The 18,199-nt window shown below is 39.2% G+C and overlaps 1 protein-coding gene and 2 pseudogenes across 1 annotated transcript; 2 read left to right on the top strand and 1 right to left on the bottom strand.

The window, feature by feature from the left end:
- The first annotated feature begins 585 nt into the window (after positions 1–585).
- LOC101708462 (coiled-coil domain-containing protein 181-like) lies at positions 586–2,201 on the top strand (annotated as a pseudogene).
- Positions 2,202–5,925: 3,724 nt separating this feature from the next.
- On the top strand, positions 5,926–7,264 carry LOC101708810 (pre-mRNA-splicing factor 38A pseudogene; annotated as a pseudogene).
- LOC101698525 (transketolase-like protein 2) lies at positions 6,648–17,798 on the bottom strand. The gene is given in 4 exon segments (XM_021236681.2): positions 6,648–6,836; positions 7,537–8,889; positions 16,111–16,648; positions 16,650–17,798. Coding segments are annotated over 3 exon segments (1,704 nt in total). The 5' UTR covers positions 17,787–17,798; the 3' UTR covers positions 6,648–6,836; positions 7,537–8,860.
- Positions 17,799–18,199: the final 401 nt, after the last annotated feature.

Below are 18,199 nucleotides of genomic sequence, written 5' to 3'. Positions count from 1 at the left end.
TTTCTTTTCTTTTCCTTTTGGTACTGGGGATCGAACTTGGGACCTTGCGCTTGCAAGGCAGGTGGCGGAACCATTGAGCTAAATCCCCAGCCCCATGAAGGATTTTCTTAAACATGTTTTTGTAAAACAAGTCTGCTGCTGATGGATTCTTTCAGCTTTTGTTATCTGGAGCAGGTATTACTTTACCTTTTTTCAAAAAAAGATATTTTTGTTGAGTAAAGAATTTTAGGTTGACAGATGGCCCCCCCCTACTTTAAAGATCCTGTCACACTGTCTCCTAACTTGAATTTTTTTTTCCAATGAGAAATTTGCTTTCATTCTCAGCTTCTATGTAATGTGCCCTTTGTCCCCTCTCTCAGCTACTTTTAAGGTTTTCCCCTTTATCACTGTTTTAAGAAATTTGATTATGGGGAAAGCCCGGATGGAGGACGAGGAGACACGCCATTGCCATGGTAGCGCCTGGGTTTCCTTTGCCTCCGAGTCAGAGCTTAGGAAGACAAGGGGAGAAGAGCTCCCCCAACCCTGCCATCTCTGTGACCCCAGTCGCTGCATCTCACACAGCAGCTATTCTTAAACAAACCAAAAATGAATGAAAATAAAGATACTGATTCAAATGAAAGTGGAGAATACAAAGATGTCTTTGAGAAGGACCTCGAGTGGTTAATTAATGAAAAAGAAATTGATGCCAGCATAATAGAGATGGCTTACGAGAAGGAAGAGAATATTATTCAGGAATTAAAAGAAAATGAAACAGAAATAGAACACATGAAACAGCTCTCTGATCTTGATAAATCTTTGAAGGATGAAGTTTCAGCAAGAAGAAATGACTTTATTTCTGTCCCAAGTATTCAATCTTTGGATTGTGTATCAGATTCAGATAGTGAAAACTCTTTTCAGGAATCTAAACTAGAAAGTCAGAAAGACTTGGAGGAGGAAGAGGATGAGGAAGTAAGCAGATATATTAAGGAGAAAATTATACAAGCTAACAAGCTTCTACAGACCCAAGAACCCGTGGATGATAAAAGGGAATGAAAACTTAAGTTCAAGGACAAATTAGTTGATCTGGAAGTTTCTCCACTAGAAGACAGGGATAATTACAAAAATTATTTTGAAAATGAAAATAATACGTCTGGAAAACTATCACAGTTATGTCTTTCCAATGAGTTAGGGCAAGAAAATGTACTCCTGTCACTATTTTTTTTTCCTGGATTTTTTTTTTTTTGGTACCGGAGATCGAACTCGGGTCTTTGTGCTTGCGTAGCAGGCGGCAAAACCACTGAGCTAAATCCCCGGCCCTCCTGGCACTTATTGAAGGAAGCTTTGAAGAAAACAAGGATATAAAAATACTGGTAGAGAAAAATGAAAAGTTTGAACTCCTGAATTTACAAGATATTGACAGCCAGGGGTTTTGCCCCCCCCCCAATCAGTAATGCTAATAGTACTGAAAATGAACTCCAGCAATTGTTACTCAGATCTTCCAACTCATCTATCAGTGGTGTCAAGAAAGAAGAGCCCACGGCAAAAATTCACATTACTCAGTCATCAGCAGGAGAGCCCCTGGCTTCTGTCCCTCAGCCACCACCCAACCCGAAGACTCATCCACGCTCTGCTGCCACCTCAGATGGAAATAAAGGAAATGGGAAAGCTCATCATCGGACACAGTCTGCCAGTATATCTCCAGTGACCTCAACATACCCTTTCCCTTCAACAGAAAGAACTCCAGAAACAGCTAGAAAAGAGGAGAGAAAAGCTTAAGAGAGAAGAACAACAGAAAATGGAAGAGAAACAAAAGAAAAAAAGAGAACGGCATGGTCTTCAAAGCATGGCTGCAAAAAAAGAAAGAAGATTCCAGAAACGTGGAGAATCCAGCGAGCTAAGCAAATTGAGGACATGAACAGCAGACAAGAAGACAGAGATCCGCAAGAAGCTTTCCGATTATGGCTTAAGAAAAAGCATGAGGAGCAGATGAAAGAAAGTCAGAAGAACTATGAAAGCAGGAGGAATGCTTATTCTTTCTCAAAGGAACAAAAGGCTGGGAAAAGGCTTTTAAATAACTACTAAGAAGGAAACAAATAGAGAAAACAGCAGAGCAGCAGGCTGTTGAAGAGAGAGCTAGACAGCTACGACTAGAAGCAAGGCGTTCGAACCTGTATAATACGTCAGAAGCCAAATCTTTTCTCTTTACTGATCATTATAACTGAAGGAATCTATTAAACATCTGGAAGCTGCTATTATCAAAATTTTGGATATCATTTTTTATGGCTTTTGTGTCTTGGTAATACTCTAAATTATGAATACTCTGAATTATGGTATTTATCTTTTGGTGATGCTGATATTTTTAACACTGTAACAAAATAAACTCAGTTTTGGAATGTGTTGTGACACCTCTCAGTCTGTGCAACAATTAAAAAAAATAAACTTAGAACATCCATTTGACTGGCACGCAGTCCCCAGAAGTTCTAGACGCTGAGCTTTCCCCTTCCAAAATGATTGCTCGGCCAATGTAGAGATTTCCTCCGCCTTTCTCCATTCTTTTCCTTGTGTTTTATTGACCTGGAGGGGACACAGTAAGGGATCCGACAGAAATATGTAGAACTAGAGTTCTAAAATGGCGAACCATACAGTGAAGGATGCACATAGCATCCATGGCACCAACCCCCAACATCTGGTGGAGATGATCATTCGGACCCAAATCTATGAATCGAAGTACTGGAAGGAAGAGTGCTTTGGACTTATGGCTGAACTTGTAGTTGATAAAGCCATGGAGTTAAGATTTATGGGTGGTGGCTGCCATCCCAGGCTCCTAGGGCCAAGAAGCTCAGCTGGTCCCAGCACCCAGAAGGAAGCTCCCCCACCGCCATCCCAAGCTCCTAGGGCAGAGAAGGTGAACCATGTGGGTGCCAGAAGCATCCCCCTCCCCGTGGAAATGAGAAGACACATAAACAAGCCTCAAAAACAGACTTCCGGATCCCCTACAGCAACCGCAAACGGAAACGAGATGGAACACTCTGATACTCAACCACCTGGACTCTCTGAACTGGCAACAAAAGAGGATCTGGGAAAAATGAAATCAGAAATAATTACTCAGATAACAGCAAAGGTTTTGCTCATGGTGCAAGACATGATTAATAAATCTAGAGAGGACACAGATAAAAAAATAGAGGATCTGAGGAACATGATGGAATCCCAACATAGGAAACAAATGGAATCCATAAAACAGATACAAACAGATTTCCAAGAGATTAAAAACTCCATCGAAAGTCTACACAGCAGAATGAACCAATGTGAGGATAGAATTTCACATATAGAAGATAAGATTGCAATTAGTGAGGAGGAAAAGAAAACTTGCTTTAAAATTGTAAGGGAGCATGCGAAATCAATCCAGCTGCTAGATGATGCAAAGAAGAATAACATAAGACTGATTGGAGTCAATGAAGAAAGAGGAGAGAGTGCAGATGACATAAAAAAAACTCTTCATGGAAGAGATGGCAGAAAACTTCTCAAGGAGGGGAAAAGAACTTGACATACACATAAGTGAGGCATATAGGACTCCAGCTAGCCTTCATCAAAAAAAATCTACACATAGGCATATAATAGTTAGCATTCCAGAAATCCAACAGAAGAACAAAATTCTACAAGCAGTGAGAGAAAAGAAACAAATCACATACAAAGGAAAGCCCATCAGAATCACAGCAGACTTCTCAATGCAAACCCTCTAGGCAAGAAGAGCTTGGAGTGATGTATTTCAAGCCTGAAAGGAAAACAGCCTCCAACCCAGATTGATGTACCTGCAAAACTATCTTTCAAAATTGATGGAGAATTAAGATACTTTCATGACAAAGAGCACCTCAGGAACTTCATGAATACCAAACCGGCACTCCAAAAAATTTTAGACAATACCCTAGGAAAAGACAATGAGGATCACAACCCCAGGAAACCCAGCAGAATGAATCCATTGGGGATGACAAATTAAACACAAAAGGGGAGAATCGAACAAAAAGAAAAAGTCATGACAAGGCTTTTAAAACTTTTAACTTCATCTCCCTACTGAGTGTATAATTCAATCTTATTATTGTACTGATTAGTATTTTTCTGATTCTAGAGTTGCACCCCATTCCTTGTGCTATACTGGCTATTTATCATCTTCTTATGTCTACATTTGAATTGAGTTGTCTATTGATGAGCTCTAAGAATTCTTTATATAGTCTGCTCATAGGTTATATGCATTGTAAATATGGTCTGTTTAAGGACTACTTTTCATTTTAATGATGTCATTTAAAGTTCTAAATTTTGATGGAATCTTATTTATCAATTTTTTTCTTTTATACATCATGTTTTTTGTATCCTAGGTAGTTCTTGCCTACTCTGAATTCATAAATATTTTCCCTTATAATTTCTTCTTACAGTTTTATACTTTTAGGCTTTCTTATTTAGGTTCATAGATCCCTTCAAGTTATTTTCATGTATGGAAAAAAGGGTTGAGGTTAATTTTTTATATACAGATACCAGGTGTTCTAGTGCTATTTGCTGATGACACCATCTCTTCCTCAGCTCTTGAATCGAGTTTATATTCTATAAAATGCTAATGTTAAATAATCTTTCACTTGATCTTAGCCAAAAGGCCGAGAAATGATGTTAAATAATCTTTCAAAACTCAGTGGACCATATATGTGTGGTTCTCTTTCTAGATTCTCTGTTTTATTCCAATGATCTATATGTCTTTCCTTACACCAACACTGCCTTGATTACTGTAGCTTTAGAAGAAGTCTTAAAATTGGGTGCTAAACCTCTTCCAACACTGTTTTTGTTTTTGGCTTTTCTGGGTCCTTTGTACTCCTACATAACTTTAAAATTTCAATATCCAGTTCTTCATTTATAGCAACTATACACAGACCTGAATTTTTATATATACCTTGTGTTTTTTAATCCTGCTAAATTCAAGTACAAGTTCTAGGGGCTCCTAGAGATTTCTTAGTATTTTCTCTGGAGATGATCATTTCATCTACATATAAAGATTTTGCTTCTGCCATGCCAATCCTATCCTAGTTGTGTCATTTTATTGCCAGACTATTTTGGTTTAGACCTATGTTTCAAAGTCTAATGGACAGATGAAGAATAGGCATATCTGCCCTTGTTCCCCACTTTAGGGAGAAAGCATTGTATCATCTCCATTCATAGAAGGAGTTTTTGTTGGAAGTATGGAGTACATGTTTTTGATCTGTTGAGAAGGTTCTGTTCTACTTCTAGTCTCCTGATAGCTTTTACCATGAACACCTGTAGAATTTAGTCCAGTACTCTTTCTCCAACCAGTGACAGGATCATATGGCTTTCTCCTTTCCTCTGTTAAAATGATGACTTTTGGGGGGGGTCTTCCAATGCTGAACCAACACTGCCATCCCTGTAATAAAACCACTTTCTACATCCTGCCAGATCTGACTTCCAATAGTTTGTTTTGTTAAACAAATTTCTATCTATGTTCATACTTTTTTCTTCTATTATTTTTATCCAGTTTTAGGATTAGCACAATGTTGATTTCCTAAAATGAGGAGAGAAGTGTTCCTTCTTTTTTCTGCTTTAAATGTTTGATATACTTTATCAGTTAAAATGTTTATGAGCCTGCTGTTGTCATATAGGTAGGTTTTCAAGCTAGGAATATACTTTCTTTAATAGGTGCTATTGAAATTTTATATTTCCTCCAGAGTTAGTTTCATTAATTTGTCTTCCAAGGTACTTCTTAGAAGTTGTCAAATTTATTTCAAAAAAGATTTTTGTAATATGCTTTCTATATCCTTTCAAATTCTGTAAAATCTGTGTTAATGTCTCCTAGATCTTAATATTGTAATTTAAAAAATGTATAACTGATATTGTGTAACAAGAAGAAAAGGTCTAAAAGAGCAGGGGAATTGGGAGGGGTAGGGGAAGGGAAAAAAGGGAAAGGAAAAAATATGAGAAGAGGAAAAAAATGGAAACAAGGTCTTTGCAAATAGGGAAGGGTTGAGGGGGTGAAGGAAGGACAAGGGAAGGGGAAAAAAAAATAAGAACCAAGAGACTCATGTAATGGTACAAGATCCCAATGATGAATGTAACTGTATTGTATACCTAAAATGTACCAATAAAGTTAATGGGGGAAAAAAAAGATTTATGGGTGGTGTCTATGGTGGAAACATAAAACCAACTCCCTTTCTGTGTTTGACCTTGAAGATGCTTCAAATTCAGCCTGAGAAGGATATCATCGTAGAGTTTATAAAAAAATGAAGATTTCAAGTATGTCTGCATGTTGGGTGCACTTTACATGAGGCTGACCGGCACTGCAATTGATTGCTACAAGTGCTTGGAACCTCTGTACAACGACTATCGAAAAATCAAGAGCCAGAACCGAAATGGAGAGTTTGAACTGATGCATGTAGATGAATTTATTGATGAACTGCGGCACAGTGAGAGAGTCTGTGATATCATGCTGCCCCGACTACAGAAACGCTACGTGCTAGAAGAAGTTGAGCAATTGGAGCCTCGAGTAAGTGCTCTAGAAGAAGACATGGGTGATGTGGCGTCTAGTGAAGAGGAGGAAGAAGATGAGAAGCTGGAAAGAGTCCCGTCACCTGATCATCGCCGGAGAAGCTACCGAGACTTGGACAAGCCCTGTCGCTCTCCCACACTGCGCTGCAGGAGGAGCAGGAGTCGGTCTCCCAAAAGAAGTCCTTCACCCCGCAGAGAAAGGCATCGCAGCAAAAGCCCAGGACACCGCAGAAGCAGGTCCCGAGGTCGCCGACACAGATCCGGCTCCAAGTCCTCGGGTCATCACCGTAGTCACAGACACAGGAGCCACTCAAAGTCTCCTGAAAGGTCAAAGAAAAGCCATAAGAAGAGCCGGAGAGGGAATGAGTAATGAATTCAATTTGGTTTTAGTCCCAATGGCCTCCTGTGGATATGAGGGTATCTATGTGGAAGGAGTAAGAGCTGCTCTCCTGGCAGCTATAATATTTCAGGTTTTTCTTACTGAGTTTTTTGGGGTTTTTTTGTTTTTTTTTTATGGAAGAGGTGCTGAGTTTTGTATCTCTTTTTAGCTGTAAACATCTTTGAAGGATGATGTTTCCTAAGGTTAGTTTTTGATTCAATCAACTACAGCTATATTCAAAGTTATGAGGGTAGAAAGGATCTGGGAATTAGGGATGTGAGTGAGAAAAGATTTGGCCATACTGATGACCCTTTGCCTTTTTGTTATTAAACCTGAGGCACTCATTTGTCAAAATAAATAAAGAAAGAAAGAAACAAACAAACAAACTTAATTCTTTCAACTTTGTGTGTCAGAAAACATCTTTATTCTGCCTTCAGTTTTGCAAGTTACTTTCACTGGATGGAGAGTTCAAGGATGATAGACTTTGCTTTTAGTACTTTAAGATGTTGCTCCCTGTCTTCTTGATTACATTGTTTCCAAGGAGAAATCTATTGTTATTACCTTTGTCTCTCTGTAGATAACACACCCCTGGCTCCCACTTTTAAGATGTTCTCACCAATGGTTTTGAGTAATTTGCTTACCATGTGCCTTGATGTAGTTTTCTTCCTTTTTTCTCATGTGTAGGGTTCACTGGTTCTGTGGAGTCATAGTTTGCGAAAATGTGGAAAAATTTCAGTGATGATTTGGTCAAGGTTTTTTTGTTTTGTTTTGTTTTGTTTTTCTTTTTCAATGCTTTATTCTCTTAGCTCAGGGGCCAGGGACAAGATACAGTTTCCAAGGGCATGCCCTATGACCCAAACCCTTCAACTGGGCCCAACCTATTAAGTTTTCATCATCTTCCAATAATGCTATCAAATTATGAATCTATCAATAATTAGTCCACTGATGAAATTAGAGCTTTCATGATCCAAGCACTTTCCCAAAACCCTGCAGTTGGACATCAAGCCTTTAGCACAGGGCACTTGGGAGACATTTTTAGATGCAAACCATAACAAGCAGAGACCCTTTGCCCTTTTCTAGCTAGGTCAGAGAGATGAGATGAAAAAAAAAAAGAAAACTGAATTTGTGAGAAGGATTCAACCCACTGTTGCTGGCTTTGAGGACAGAGGAAGAGGAGGCTCAACCCAAGGGGTGTGACAGCCTGTAGAAACTGACAACAACCCTCAGTTTACAGTCAGCAACAACATGGGAATCTCAGTCCTAAACCCCAAGGAGCCAAATTCTGCCAACAAAGCCAAAATATTTATCCAAAAAGGAATGCAGCCTGCTGACACTTTGATTTTAGTCCAGTGAGACTCAGGGACTTCTGACCCTCAGAATGATAAGATCATATATTTACGTTACTTTAAATCATGAAATTTTGTGGTAATATATTATGGACACAATATAAACTACATGGAACCTTATATGAATGTCAAAGGGCACTCAAATTGGGATGATTATACACAGGAGATCCCAATGCACTTAATCTTGGCCATTATTATGCTCCCAGATACTGATCACAAGAAGTGGAAACACAGACCATGTATTATCTGGTCAAAGACACCTGGATTGTAAGACACATCCCTTCATTGACATGAAAAGGTAGGGTTAAAAACTGGTGAAATTCTATTGAAGTTTCAAAACCAAACCAAGCCCTGAGCAGGAGAAGCAAAGGGGCATGAAGGATGATTTGAGTGTTGCCAGGCCCTGAGGATGGCCCATCCTCCTGTCCCCAGCAGGACTCCTATTCTCTCTCTACTAACTGTCAAAGGTCCCAGCACATTGTCACCCAGTGGAGGAGGACAGTAATACTGCATTTGTCGTGTGCATTAGGCTTTAATACTTCTTCTGTTCCAATGTCTCAGGGGGATGATTGAAATCAAGAGTCTAGAGCCATGGTCAGCAATTCTAGCACACGTGAAGTTAATAATAAAAGAGTCTCATGAAGTAACCTGCAATAAAAAGAAAAAAAAAGCCCTTAGCTTACATAGAATAAAGTAGTTGCCTTTGTTCTCTATATAAGTTTTCCAACTTTATATTATGGAAACATAGAAATAGGCACCAAAAATTGAGGAATGACATGAGCTCCCATGTAGCCACCATCCAACTTCAACAGGTATCAATAGTAATCTGGTTCTCACTCATGGCATCTTTGGGGAGCTGCTTGCCATGGCACCGTCCTAAACTATTCATAAGTTTGGGGCTTAGGCTTGGGGGCAGAAGCTGGGAAAAGTAACACACACTAATAGAATCTGAAAAACCATCAGAGAAAGGATTTGCATAAGAAGCTTCAAGAGAAAGTCTTCCACTATTCCTATCATGAAAAAAATAAATATGAACTCCTCATGAGAAAGATGAAACCTGAGAAACTTCTTTGCATGATGCCTAGCCCAGATTCACTCAGTATTTGGGTGGAAGGGGATGGTTATAAGGCCCTTTCTCTCTCTGAACAGAGATTCAGTTGTGCTACACAGGCCCTCAATGATGCAATGTCACTGGGACTTTTTTAAATTATAGGAATATAAACCAGTGATGACAACAAGTCTCTGGGGCATCTAGTGAGGTTCTGGCTCTCACTTCTACTAGGCCTTTGTAAGGAAGGTCCAGGGTCTTGGGGGGGAGGGGGGGAGAACAGTTGTCAGAAAGAAAGCAGGAATCCCAGCATCCCCCTTCTGGGAGTCAGTTTAAAAAAGGCCATGTTGACTTGGATGTGAATCTTGCTTATTCTGAACAAGAGTATAAACCTAAGAAAAAAAACATTGTTGTACAAGACATTTTATCACTTCAATTTCTTTCCTCTTTTGAAACATTAGGAGATGTCAAACTTAATTTGCTCAGATTTATTAGGGGATGCAAGAAAGAAAGAAAAACTAAAAAACAAATTAAGAACAAGCACAGTTGTTGGTTGGCTTATAACTATCTCCTGGGTATCATTTCTAGATATGAAATGCCTTTTGTAAACCAAGATTTATCTCCAAGCTGAACTTGCTCAAGGAGAATTGACTGTCAGAAATTGCTGACACATGCACACTCACGTGTCACCTGCTCATTCTTCACTGGCCTAAAACTTTTGATAGTAAGGTTCATGTAGGGACATTTCCAAATACTAGGACTTTGTTTTTTGCTCATGTATTTTCTGCATTCTAAAATCCTTTTATTAATGCAGTGCAACCCTGCTATTTAGCTTTATTAAATAACAATGTTTTGCTATTAGAAGTCTTGGTGTGTATGGCTGTATATCCACTTTTATTTGCCTATGTGTATAAAGGAACCAACAAAACAATCATTGTTTCATTTCCACACTAATGTGGCTTTTTAAGAATCATTGAATTACTGTTTAGTGAATTTGGGTAAAACATTTGCGTGCAGGGAAAATTAGAGCATGCAAAACATTAGAGCACTCTCCTAACAGTTTTATCTGAATTTTAATGTAAAACAGAAAACTATGGCTACAACATGGATTGTGCTCTTTATATTTATTTACTTAGCTTCAAAAGAAAGTCTAATCCGGGCTTTTTTTTTTTTTTTTTGGTACCAGGGATTGAACTCAGGACCCTGTGCTTTCGAGGTAGGTAGGTAGGTGAGGTGACACTAAGCTAAATCCCCAGCCCTTTTTCTCTATACAGGTCAAGTTTAATGAGCCACTAACCATCCCTGGGACTAATCAATATCAGAGGATAGTACAGGGAACTCAGATTCCTTTGGGTTCCTCTCTCAAGGTCTTGGGATAAGCAGTCCTCTTGGGGGCCTCTTGGGAAGTTTATCTCTTGCCTTGAGCACTGGATAGTATTTATCTTGCCATGATTCCCTTCCAGCTCTTAGAGTCAGAGGCTAAGGAGAAGAAAGTGAGTGGAAATGGTTCCAGTGAGGGTCAGCCCTGGGCAGCCACAGTGTTGACTGTGCCGTTTGATTTTGGGAGGAGCCTGTCCTCCAACTTGAAGTATTTCTCAGGATTCAAAGCTGTTCCTGAACCTAGAGTCCTAGAGAGACCGGGTAACATTCTGGGCACTGAAGCGGGGACAGAAAGGAAGCACTATGCGCTTATACTATGGTGTCATTCATCACAGGAGACTTCCTTTTGTCTCCTATTTTCTCTGGGAAGAAAGGTTGGCAAAATATAAAGTCTCTCTCCTTCAAAAGGGAAAGTAGAATGATGGGTGGAGGCCTGAGGAGGAAGGGAGACAGAGAGATGAATTCACCTTTGTTTGGGGAAATCTTTAGTTCTGTAACAGCAACAAACAGCAATTGTGGCGAGTGGCCTCAGCCTTTCTGAAGGAAATCCAGGCCACACTGAAATCTGGGGAATTTGAAATGGTATTGTTTGTAGTGGGTTGCAGATTTCCACTGGCCATTTCTTTAAAGCCAAAAAGTTATAATTAAAATATAAATGGATCCAATTATTTCTGCCTTCTGTCTGAAAGGATGTAGCTGGTAATGAGAATCACATGTCTGAACTGCAGCTCCTTCTATTTCCAAGCAAGTTGTCCCATGAGAGAAATTCCTTCTTTTCAGCAAAGCTCAGAAAACCACATTTCCCCCCTCCTCCTTGGCTACTGTGGTTTTGGACTGGTTTTTACAAGTCCCAGCTATGGAGTTTGTAAATGTCATGGTAAATGTTCTCACTTCTTTCCCATTCTTTTCTTTATTCATGACTGGGTGATAAGGCCTATCTTTTTTATTTCAAAGAGTCAGAGATAAGAAAAGTAGAAGTACTCAGTCTTATCCAGGTAAAATATACTTTCAAGATAGGAATGACAGGCATGTAGCTGGATCATTATCACTTGGAATCTTCTTAGGCTGTGGGAGAGAGGTGAAAACATGACTAGGTGAATCGGAGAAGCAAGGAGGTAAAGAGGTAGCTTTGGGAGGCCAGTCTTGGGGAGTGTGTTATTTACTTTTCTCTCATTGCTGAGGCAAAATACCCAACACCCAAAGTTAGAGGGGAAGGGGTTTATCTGGCTTACAGTTCATAGAGGTTTCAGTCCATAATTGGCTGGCTCCAAGGGAGGGAAGGCAAACAGGCATCGCAGGAGAGAAACAACATGGCGCCCACAAGGTAGCAAAGGCAACAAGAGAACCTTCCCAGAATCTTCCTGCCAGTTATCTTAGACTACTTAGGGTGGGTAGCACTCACACCCTTAATCCCAGTGCCTTTGGGCCTAGCCCCTCCATGATTCAATCCCAAATTCTAAATTCACCCTCTGGAAAAGCATGAGACTTGGTGGGGGGACAACTAAACACAAGCCATAACAAGGAGGATTTTGACCATTGTGTGGGTGAGGCTGGGATAACATGGTGGTCATCAGTGTGTCCTGAAAATGACAGAGCTTGAACTAGGGTAGAATGCCTTGGTTTCCTAGAGGAGTGAATGAATTATATACTAGTGTTGTTTTTATGATCATTACTGAACACTCACAGATCTCTCCAATCACAACAGGACAGTCCATCCTCCTCCTCCTTCCACCTGCATAACCAACCCCCAGGGCCCAGACAAGATACAGAGTCACATACAAGCCTTTGTGGAGTCATAAGTTTTTTGTAAGGTTCTTAGTAATTTCAATATATTTGGTGAGAAACATAAAAATCTTTTCCTATTTTTAAATTGAGATGTTTGACTACTCACTATTGAATTGCAAGAGTTCTTTATATATTCTAGTTACAATCCCTCTTCAGATGTAAATTTGCAAATATTTCCTCATAGTCTGTGGTTTGCCTCCATTTTCTTAATGGTATCTTTGGAAGAGCAAAAGTTTTACATTTTTGTGAAGTCTAATTTATGGTATTATACTATGCTTTTCATATCATTACTAAGAATATTATAACCAATCAAAAATCACAAAGATTTCTTACAGTGTTTTCTGCTAGTTTTATAATTTTTTACTTACTACTTTTAAGCCCATGATTCACTTTGGGTTAATTTTTGTATATGTTGTGAAGTAAGGGCCTAAGTTGTTTTCTACATATGGACATCCAATTGTCTCAGCAACACTTGTTGAAGGCCAATCTTTTCCAACTGAACTATGTTAGTATCTTTGTTGAAGATCAAATGACCATAAATACAAAGGTTTATTTCTGAACTCTCAGTTGAACATGTCTATCTATACGCATGAACTGTATGTCCTATTGACCTATATCTCTATCTTTATGTTTATATCAAATTGTCTTGATTACTGTTGTTTTGTGATGTTTTGAGATCAGGTAGTATGAATCCTCTCAATTTGTTCATTAAAAAAATTTAGCTATTCTAGGTCCTTAACTTTTTATATACATTTAAGTTTGGTTTGACAATTTCTGTAAGAAATGCTACTGGGATTTTGACAGAGATTCTGGAATCTGTAGAACAATTTGGAAAGAACTGCTTTTTTTTTGAGACAGGGTCTCACTTTGCAGTTTAGGCTGGCGCTGAACTCATTTTGTAGCTCAAGCTGGGCTCGAACTCACAGCAATCCTCCTGCCTCTGCCTCCCAAGTGCTGGGATTACAGATGTGAGTCACCACACCCAGCTCTCTGAACTGCATTTTTTTTTTTGTTACCTTGTGTTTGTGAGGCAGGCGGCAGAACGACTGAGCTAAATCCCCGGCCCTGAACTGCACTTTTAAAATAGTGTTCCTTTCAAACCATGAAGATAGAATATGTCTCCATTTATTTAAATCTTTAAATTCTCTTGTAATGTTTCATACTTTTTAGTGTATAAGTCTTGGGCTTCCTATTTTATTTTTTGAATGCTATTATAAAAAGGATTTTATTAGTTTATGTTTTAGACTGCTCATTGTGAGCATATAGAAAAAATTTATATTTTGTATATTGGTCTTTTATTCTGAGACATGGTCAAATTTTCTGCCAATACACATACACACACACACACACACACACACACACACACAATTTTTCTACATACTGGATCATGCTGTCTGTGAATAGAAGCTGTATTTTCCTTTCCAATCTGTACACAATATAGTTGATTGCTAGGGATTTAGCTCAGTGGTTCTGGTGCCTGCCTCACAAAAGCAAGGTTTGGAGTTCAATCCCCCAAAAACCAAAAAACACAATATACTTGATTGATTGAAAACAAGAGAACAGGCTGGGGATTTAGCTCAGTGGTTCCGCCGCCTCCCTCGCAAGCATAAGGTCCCAAGTTCAATCCCCAGTACCAAAAAAAAAAAAAAAAAAAAAAAAAGAAAACAAGAGAACATATATCTTTTGAATTTCAACCTATTTGTGCCTTTGAATATGAAATGTTTATTTTATAGTCAACATATAATTGCATTTACTTTCTTATCCAGTCTCACAGTTTCTGACTTTTGACTGGAGTATTTATTCCATTTACATTTAATGTAACTATTAGTATGGTTGAATTTATGGACATTGTTTTGTTCTGTGTGTTGTAAATGCTTCATGTTTTGTTGTTGTTGTTATTCCTCTGCTCCCCATTTACTCCTTCTTTGTGTTAAACAAATAATTTTGTATTGTATTTTAATTCCTCAGTTAATTTTTGTTTTGTTTTTTTGGTACCGGGGATCGAACTTGGGACCTTGCGCTTGCAAGGCAGGCACAGGAACCACTGAGCTAAATCCTCAGCCCTCCTTGGTTAATTTTTAAATGATAATGTTTAATTATTATCTCAGACATGTGCTTAAGAATCACACCACACACCTTAAAATATCACAGTGTAGCCTGGCGTGGTGGTGCATGCCTGTAATCTCAGCACCTGGGAGGCTGAAGCAAGAGAGTTGCCACGAGTTCAAGACCAGCCTGGACTACATAGTGAGTTCAAGGCCAGTCTGAATTACACAGTGAGACTCTTTATCTCAAAAAGACCAAAAAAAGAAAAAAGAATAACAATGTATTTCAAAACTAATTCAATCTGGTAAAATATAATAACTTTGCTCTAATAACACTCAATTTTCTTCCTACCCTGCCCTCATTTTTGTGCTATTAATGTCATAAATTACTATATCCATATATGTTATAAATTCCAAAATATAGCTGCTTTATATAATCTTATGCCATTTACATAAATAATAGAAGGAAATGTATATCATTAAGTATTTTATAGTAACCCATATATTTACAATTTCCAGTATGGAATATTGTTTTTGACAATTATGTCCTGTTTTTTAACTGTTTTGAAAGGAAAAAGATTTGTTGACCTCTTTACTCTTTCATAATTGGGAGACTTACTTGCATATATTTCCAAAGAAAAAGATTTATTCTTTTTTTTTGTCATCAAAAAAAAGGGTATTTTGAATTATCACATAACTGTATGTAGTATGTAGACTGGAACTTGCTACACTTTCTTTTTCTCTATGAAACATCACAAGCAGCATAGTACATGTCATTGCTACTCTACATCCCATAAACCTTAGAGAGATGAATTTTGGGAAACTCCCAGACAATTTCAGTCAAACATCATCTGGAAAGCTATAGGTATAGGATGGTGATGGCATTATAGGAAAGCTCAAACTTGCTTCAAAATCTGGGCTACTGAAGTCTTACAATTAAATTCACATTTTCTTAACTCACAAAGAAATTATATACATCTAAGAAAGTTATCTCTACATGAATCCCCAACCCAGTCAGTAATTTTTAGTCTTAACAGAAAACTTTGTATTAGGTGGTTGTTTTATTTCCTATTCTTAAAATTTTAAGCCCATTCTAATGCTTCAAAACTGAGAATAGTGACTGTATATGTTCACACTTTAATAGAAAATTTACTTGAATTTTTAAACTAGAAATAGTGTTATGTAGCTTTGCTTTAAAAAAACAAACTGCATGACTGTATGGATAAGTGATGGTTTTCTAACAACTACATTTAACATAAAGATTCCAGTGCTTTAAGATCAAAACTAACAGATTTGATTTGTTAAGAAATGAGCTATTTTAGGTCATTAAAGTATATTTCACAGCTGCTATGATGTGTTTGGCACTGATTCCAAACATATCCAGCAATTCACTAGCTTTTCCACTCCGAGGTACTTCTGCGACTGCCAACTAATGAACAAGGATGTCAGGCTCCCTGGAGACAGCTGCACACACAGCTTCTCCAATGCCACCTTCTCTGTAGTGATCTTCCATGGTGATGATCCGGCCACCTGTGGCTCTTGCACTGGAAATGATGGTGGCAGCATCCAGAGGTTTAATAGTAAATGGGTCAATGACACAAATAGAAATACCTTGTTGAGAAAGATCATCAGCAGCTGCTAAGGCCTCATGTAGAGTAACTCCAGCTCCAATAACTGTGATCTTGTCATTGACACTGGAGCGAACTATTTTGGCCTGTCCAATCTCAAAATTTTCTTGTGGGGTATAAATAACTGCAGTTTCTGGCCAGCTGGTATGAATGAAGCACATTCCCTTGGTATTGGCAGCCAGATAAACAGCATGCTCTGTTGAGACTGCATCACTTGGATAGAAAATAGTGCAATTGGGAATGCTTCGGAACATGGCTAGATCCTCCAGGGCCACCTGAGAGGGTCCATCTTCACCAATAGATGCCCCACAGTGAGAACCAACAAGGTTGATGCTGGTTTGAGAGATGGCTCCCATTCGGATCTGATCAAATGCTTGGGACAAAAAGGCAGCAAATGTACTAACAAAAGCAATGGTTCTATTGTGTGTGGCACAGCCCAATGCCACACTTACCATGTTTTGCTCAGCAATAAAACACTCTATGAAACGCTCAGGGTGATCTTTCTGAAATATGTCAGAAAAAGGTAGAGTTCTTCGTGTCACCGTCCAGAGCAATAACCCTTTCCCACGCATGGCCCAATTTAGCCAGAGCCATGCCATATGCTTTCCTGGTAGCTATCTTCTCACCTGCTTTGTAAGCAGTCAGAGAGGTCATTTTTATGTTACAGATGCTGAGCTGAGGTGAGTCTTCAATAGGAGGTTTCGGTGTGAGCTTTCTGTTGGTCTGTATCTGACTCTCAATTAGTTTGATAATTGCATCTGCTCTCTCTTTTGGTATTGGCTTTCCATGCCAATTTTCTGCATCCTCAATGTTTGGAATGCCCCGACCCTTGAAAGTCTTGACAATTACAGCAGTAGGTTTGTTCTTCACTTGAGCTGCTTGCCAAAATGCTTGGCATAATGCCTCCACATCATGACCATCCACTATGTAAGTATTCCACCCGAAGGCTTCACAGCGATTCTGACACACTTCTGTGCGGTGCTCCAGGGGGGCGGGGCCACTCTGTCCCAAGCGGTTCACATCGAAGACTGCCACGAGATTGTCCAAACTGTAGTGGGAGGCGAAGGCCAAAGCCTCCCAGACAGAGCCTTCTGCGGATTCACCATCTCCCATGAGGCAGAACACTCGGTAACTGGCCTTGTCGAAGTACTTGCCTGTATAAGCCATTCCACACGCAGCACCTAATCCTTGCCCAAGGGACCCTGTTGCCACATCCACAAACGACAGTCGAGGGGTGGGATGTCCTTCCAAGTCGCAGTGAGGCTTCCTCAGGCTCAGCAAGTCAGATTCGCAGATATCGCCCACCTCGGCCCAAGTGGCATAGAGGACGGGTGCTGCGTGGCCCTTGGAGAGGACGAATCTGTCGTTGTCGGGGTGCTCTGGGTCGGTCGGTTTATACCTCATCGTGTGGAAGAAGAGCACCGAAATGATCTCGGCCACACTACAGCAAGACGTAGGATGGCTGGAGCTGCAGGTACTTGTAGCCTTAATGGAATGGATTCGCAGGCGATTGGCCGTGTCTGGCAACACCTGCAAGGCCTCCGCATCAGGTTGAGCATCGTTGGCCTCGGCCAGGGCGGTTGGCTGGTCGGTTTCGGCCCAGCAAAGAAGCCCGAGCGGTCTTGTCACGTGACCACTATGCGCGCTGTGCCTCAACATTTATTCTTTTACAGCAAGACATTTTATCAATTTAGATATAAATAAGCAAAGCTAAATTTAGAAAAACTGCAGTTTACAATAGTGTAACTTTGACCTTTTATGATCAGAAACAAAACTTTTTCAAAAGTCATTATAAAATAATTCTCAAAATTGTAAGTCTTTTATCTGAAAAAAATCTGTTTATCTGAAGAACAATAGCCATATATTTTCACTGTAGGAAATTATTTCAAGTGTTTAATGTAGCAATAAGCATATGAATGAACTGGAGACTAGACTAAAGAATTCCAAATTTATTTCTGACCTTAGTTGTTATTGATATATGACATAAATATTTGCCTGATATCCTGTGAGAAAGACTTTGGAGATATATAATCTATATATTTATATATCTATATATCTCTATATATCTCTAT

Source organism: Heterocephalus glaber, unplaced genomic scaffold, assembly GCF_053883595.1.
Source record: "Heterocephalus glaber isolate CG9 unplaced genomic scaffold, H.glaber_assembly_v1.0 deba00000331, whole genome shotgun sequence".
NCBI lineage: Eukaryota > Metazoa > Chordata > Mammalia > Rodentia > Bathyergidae > Heterocephalus > Heterocephalus glaber.
Note: the sequence above shows the minus strand (reverse complement) of the source record. Positions and strands in the feature narration are given on the sequence as shown.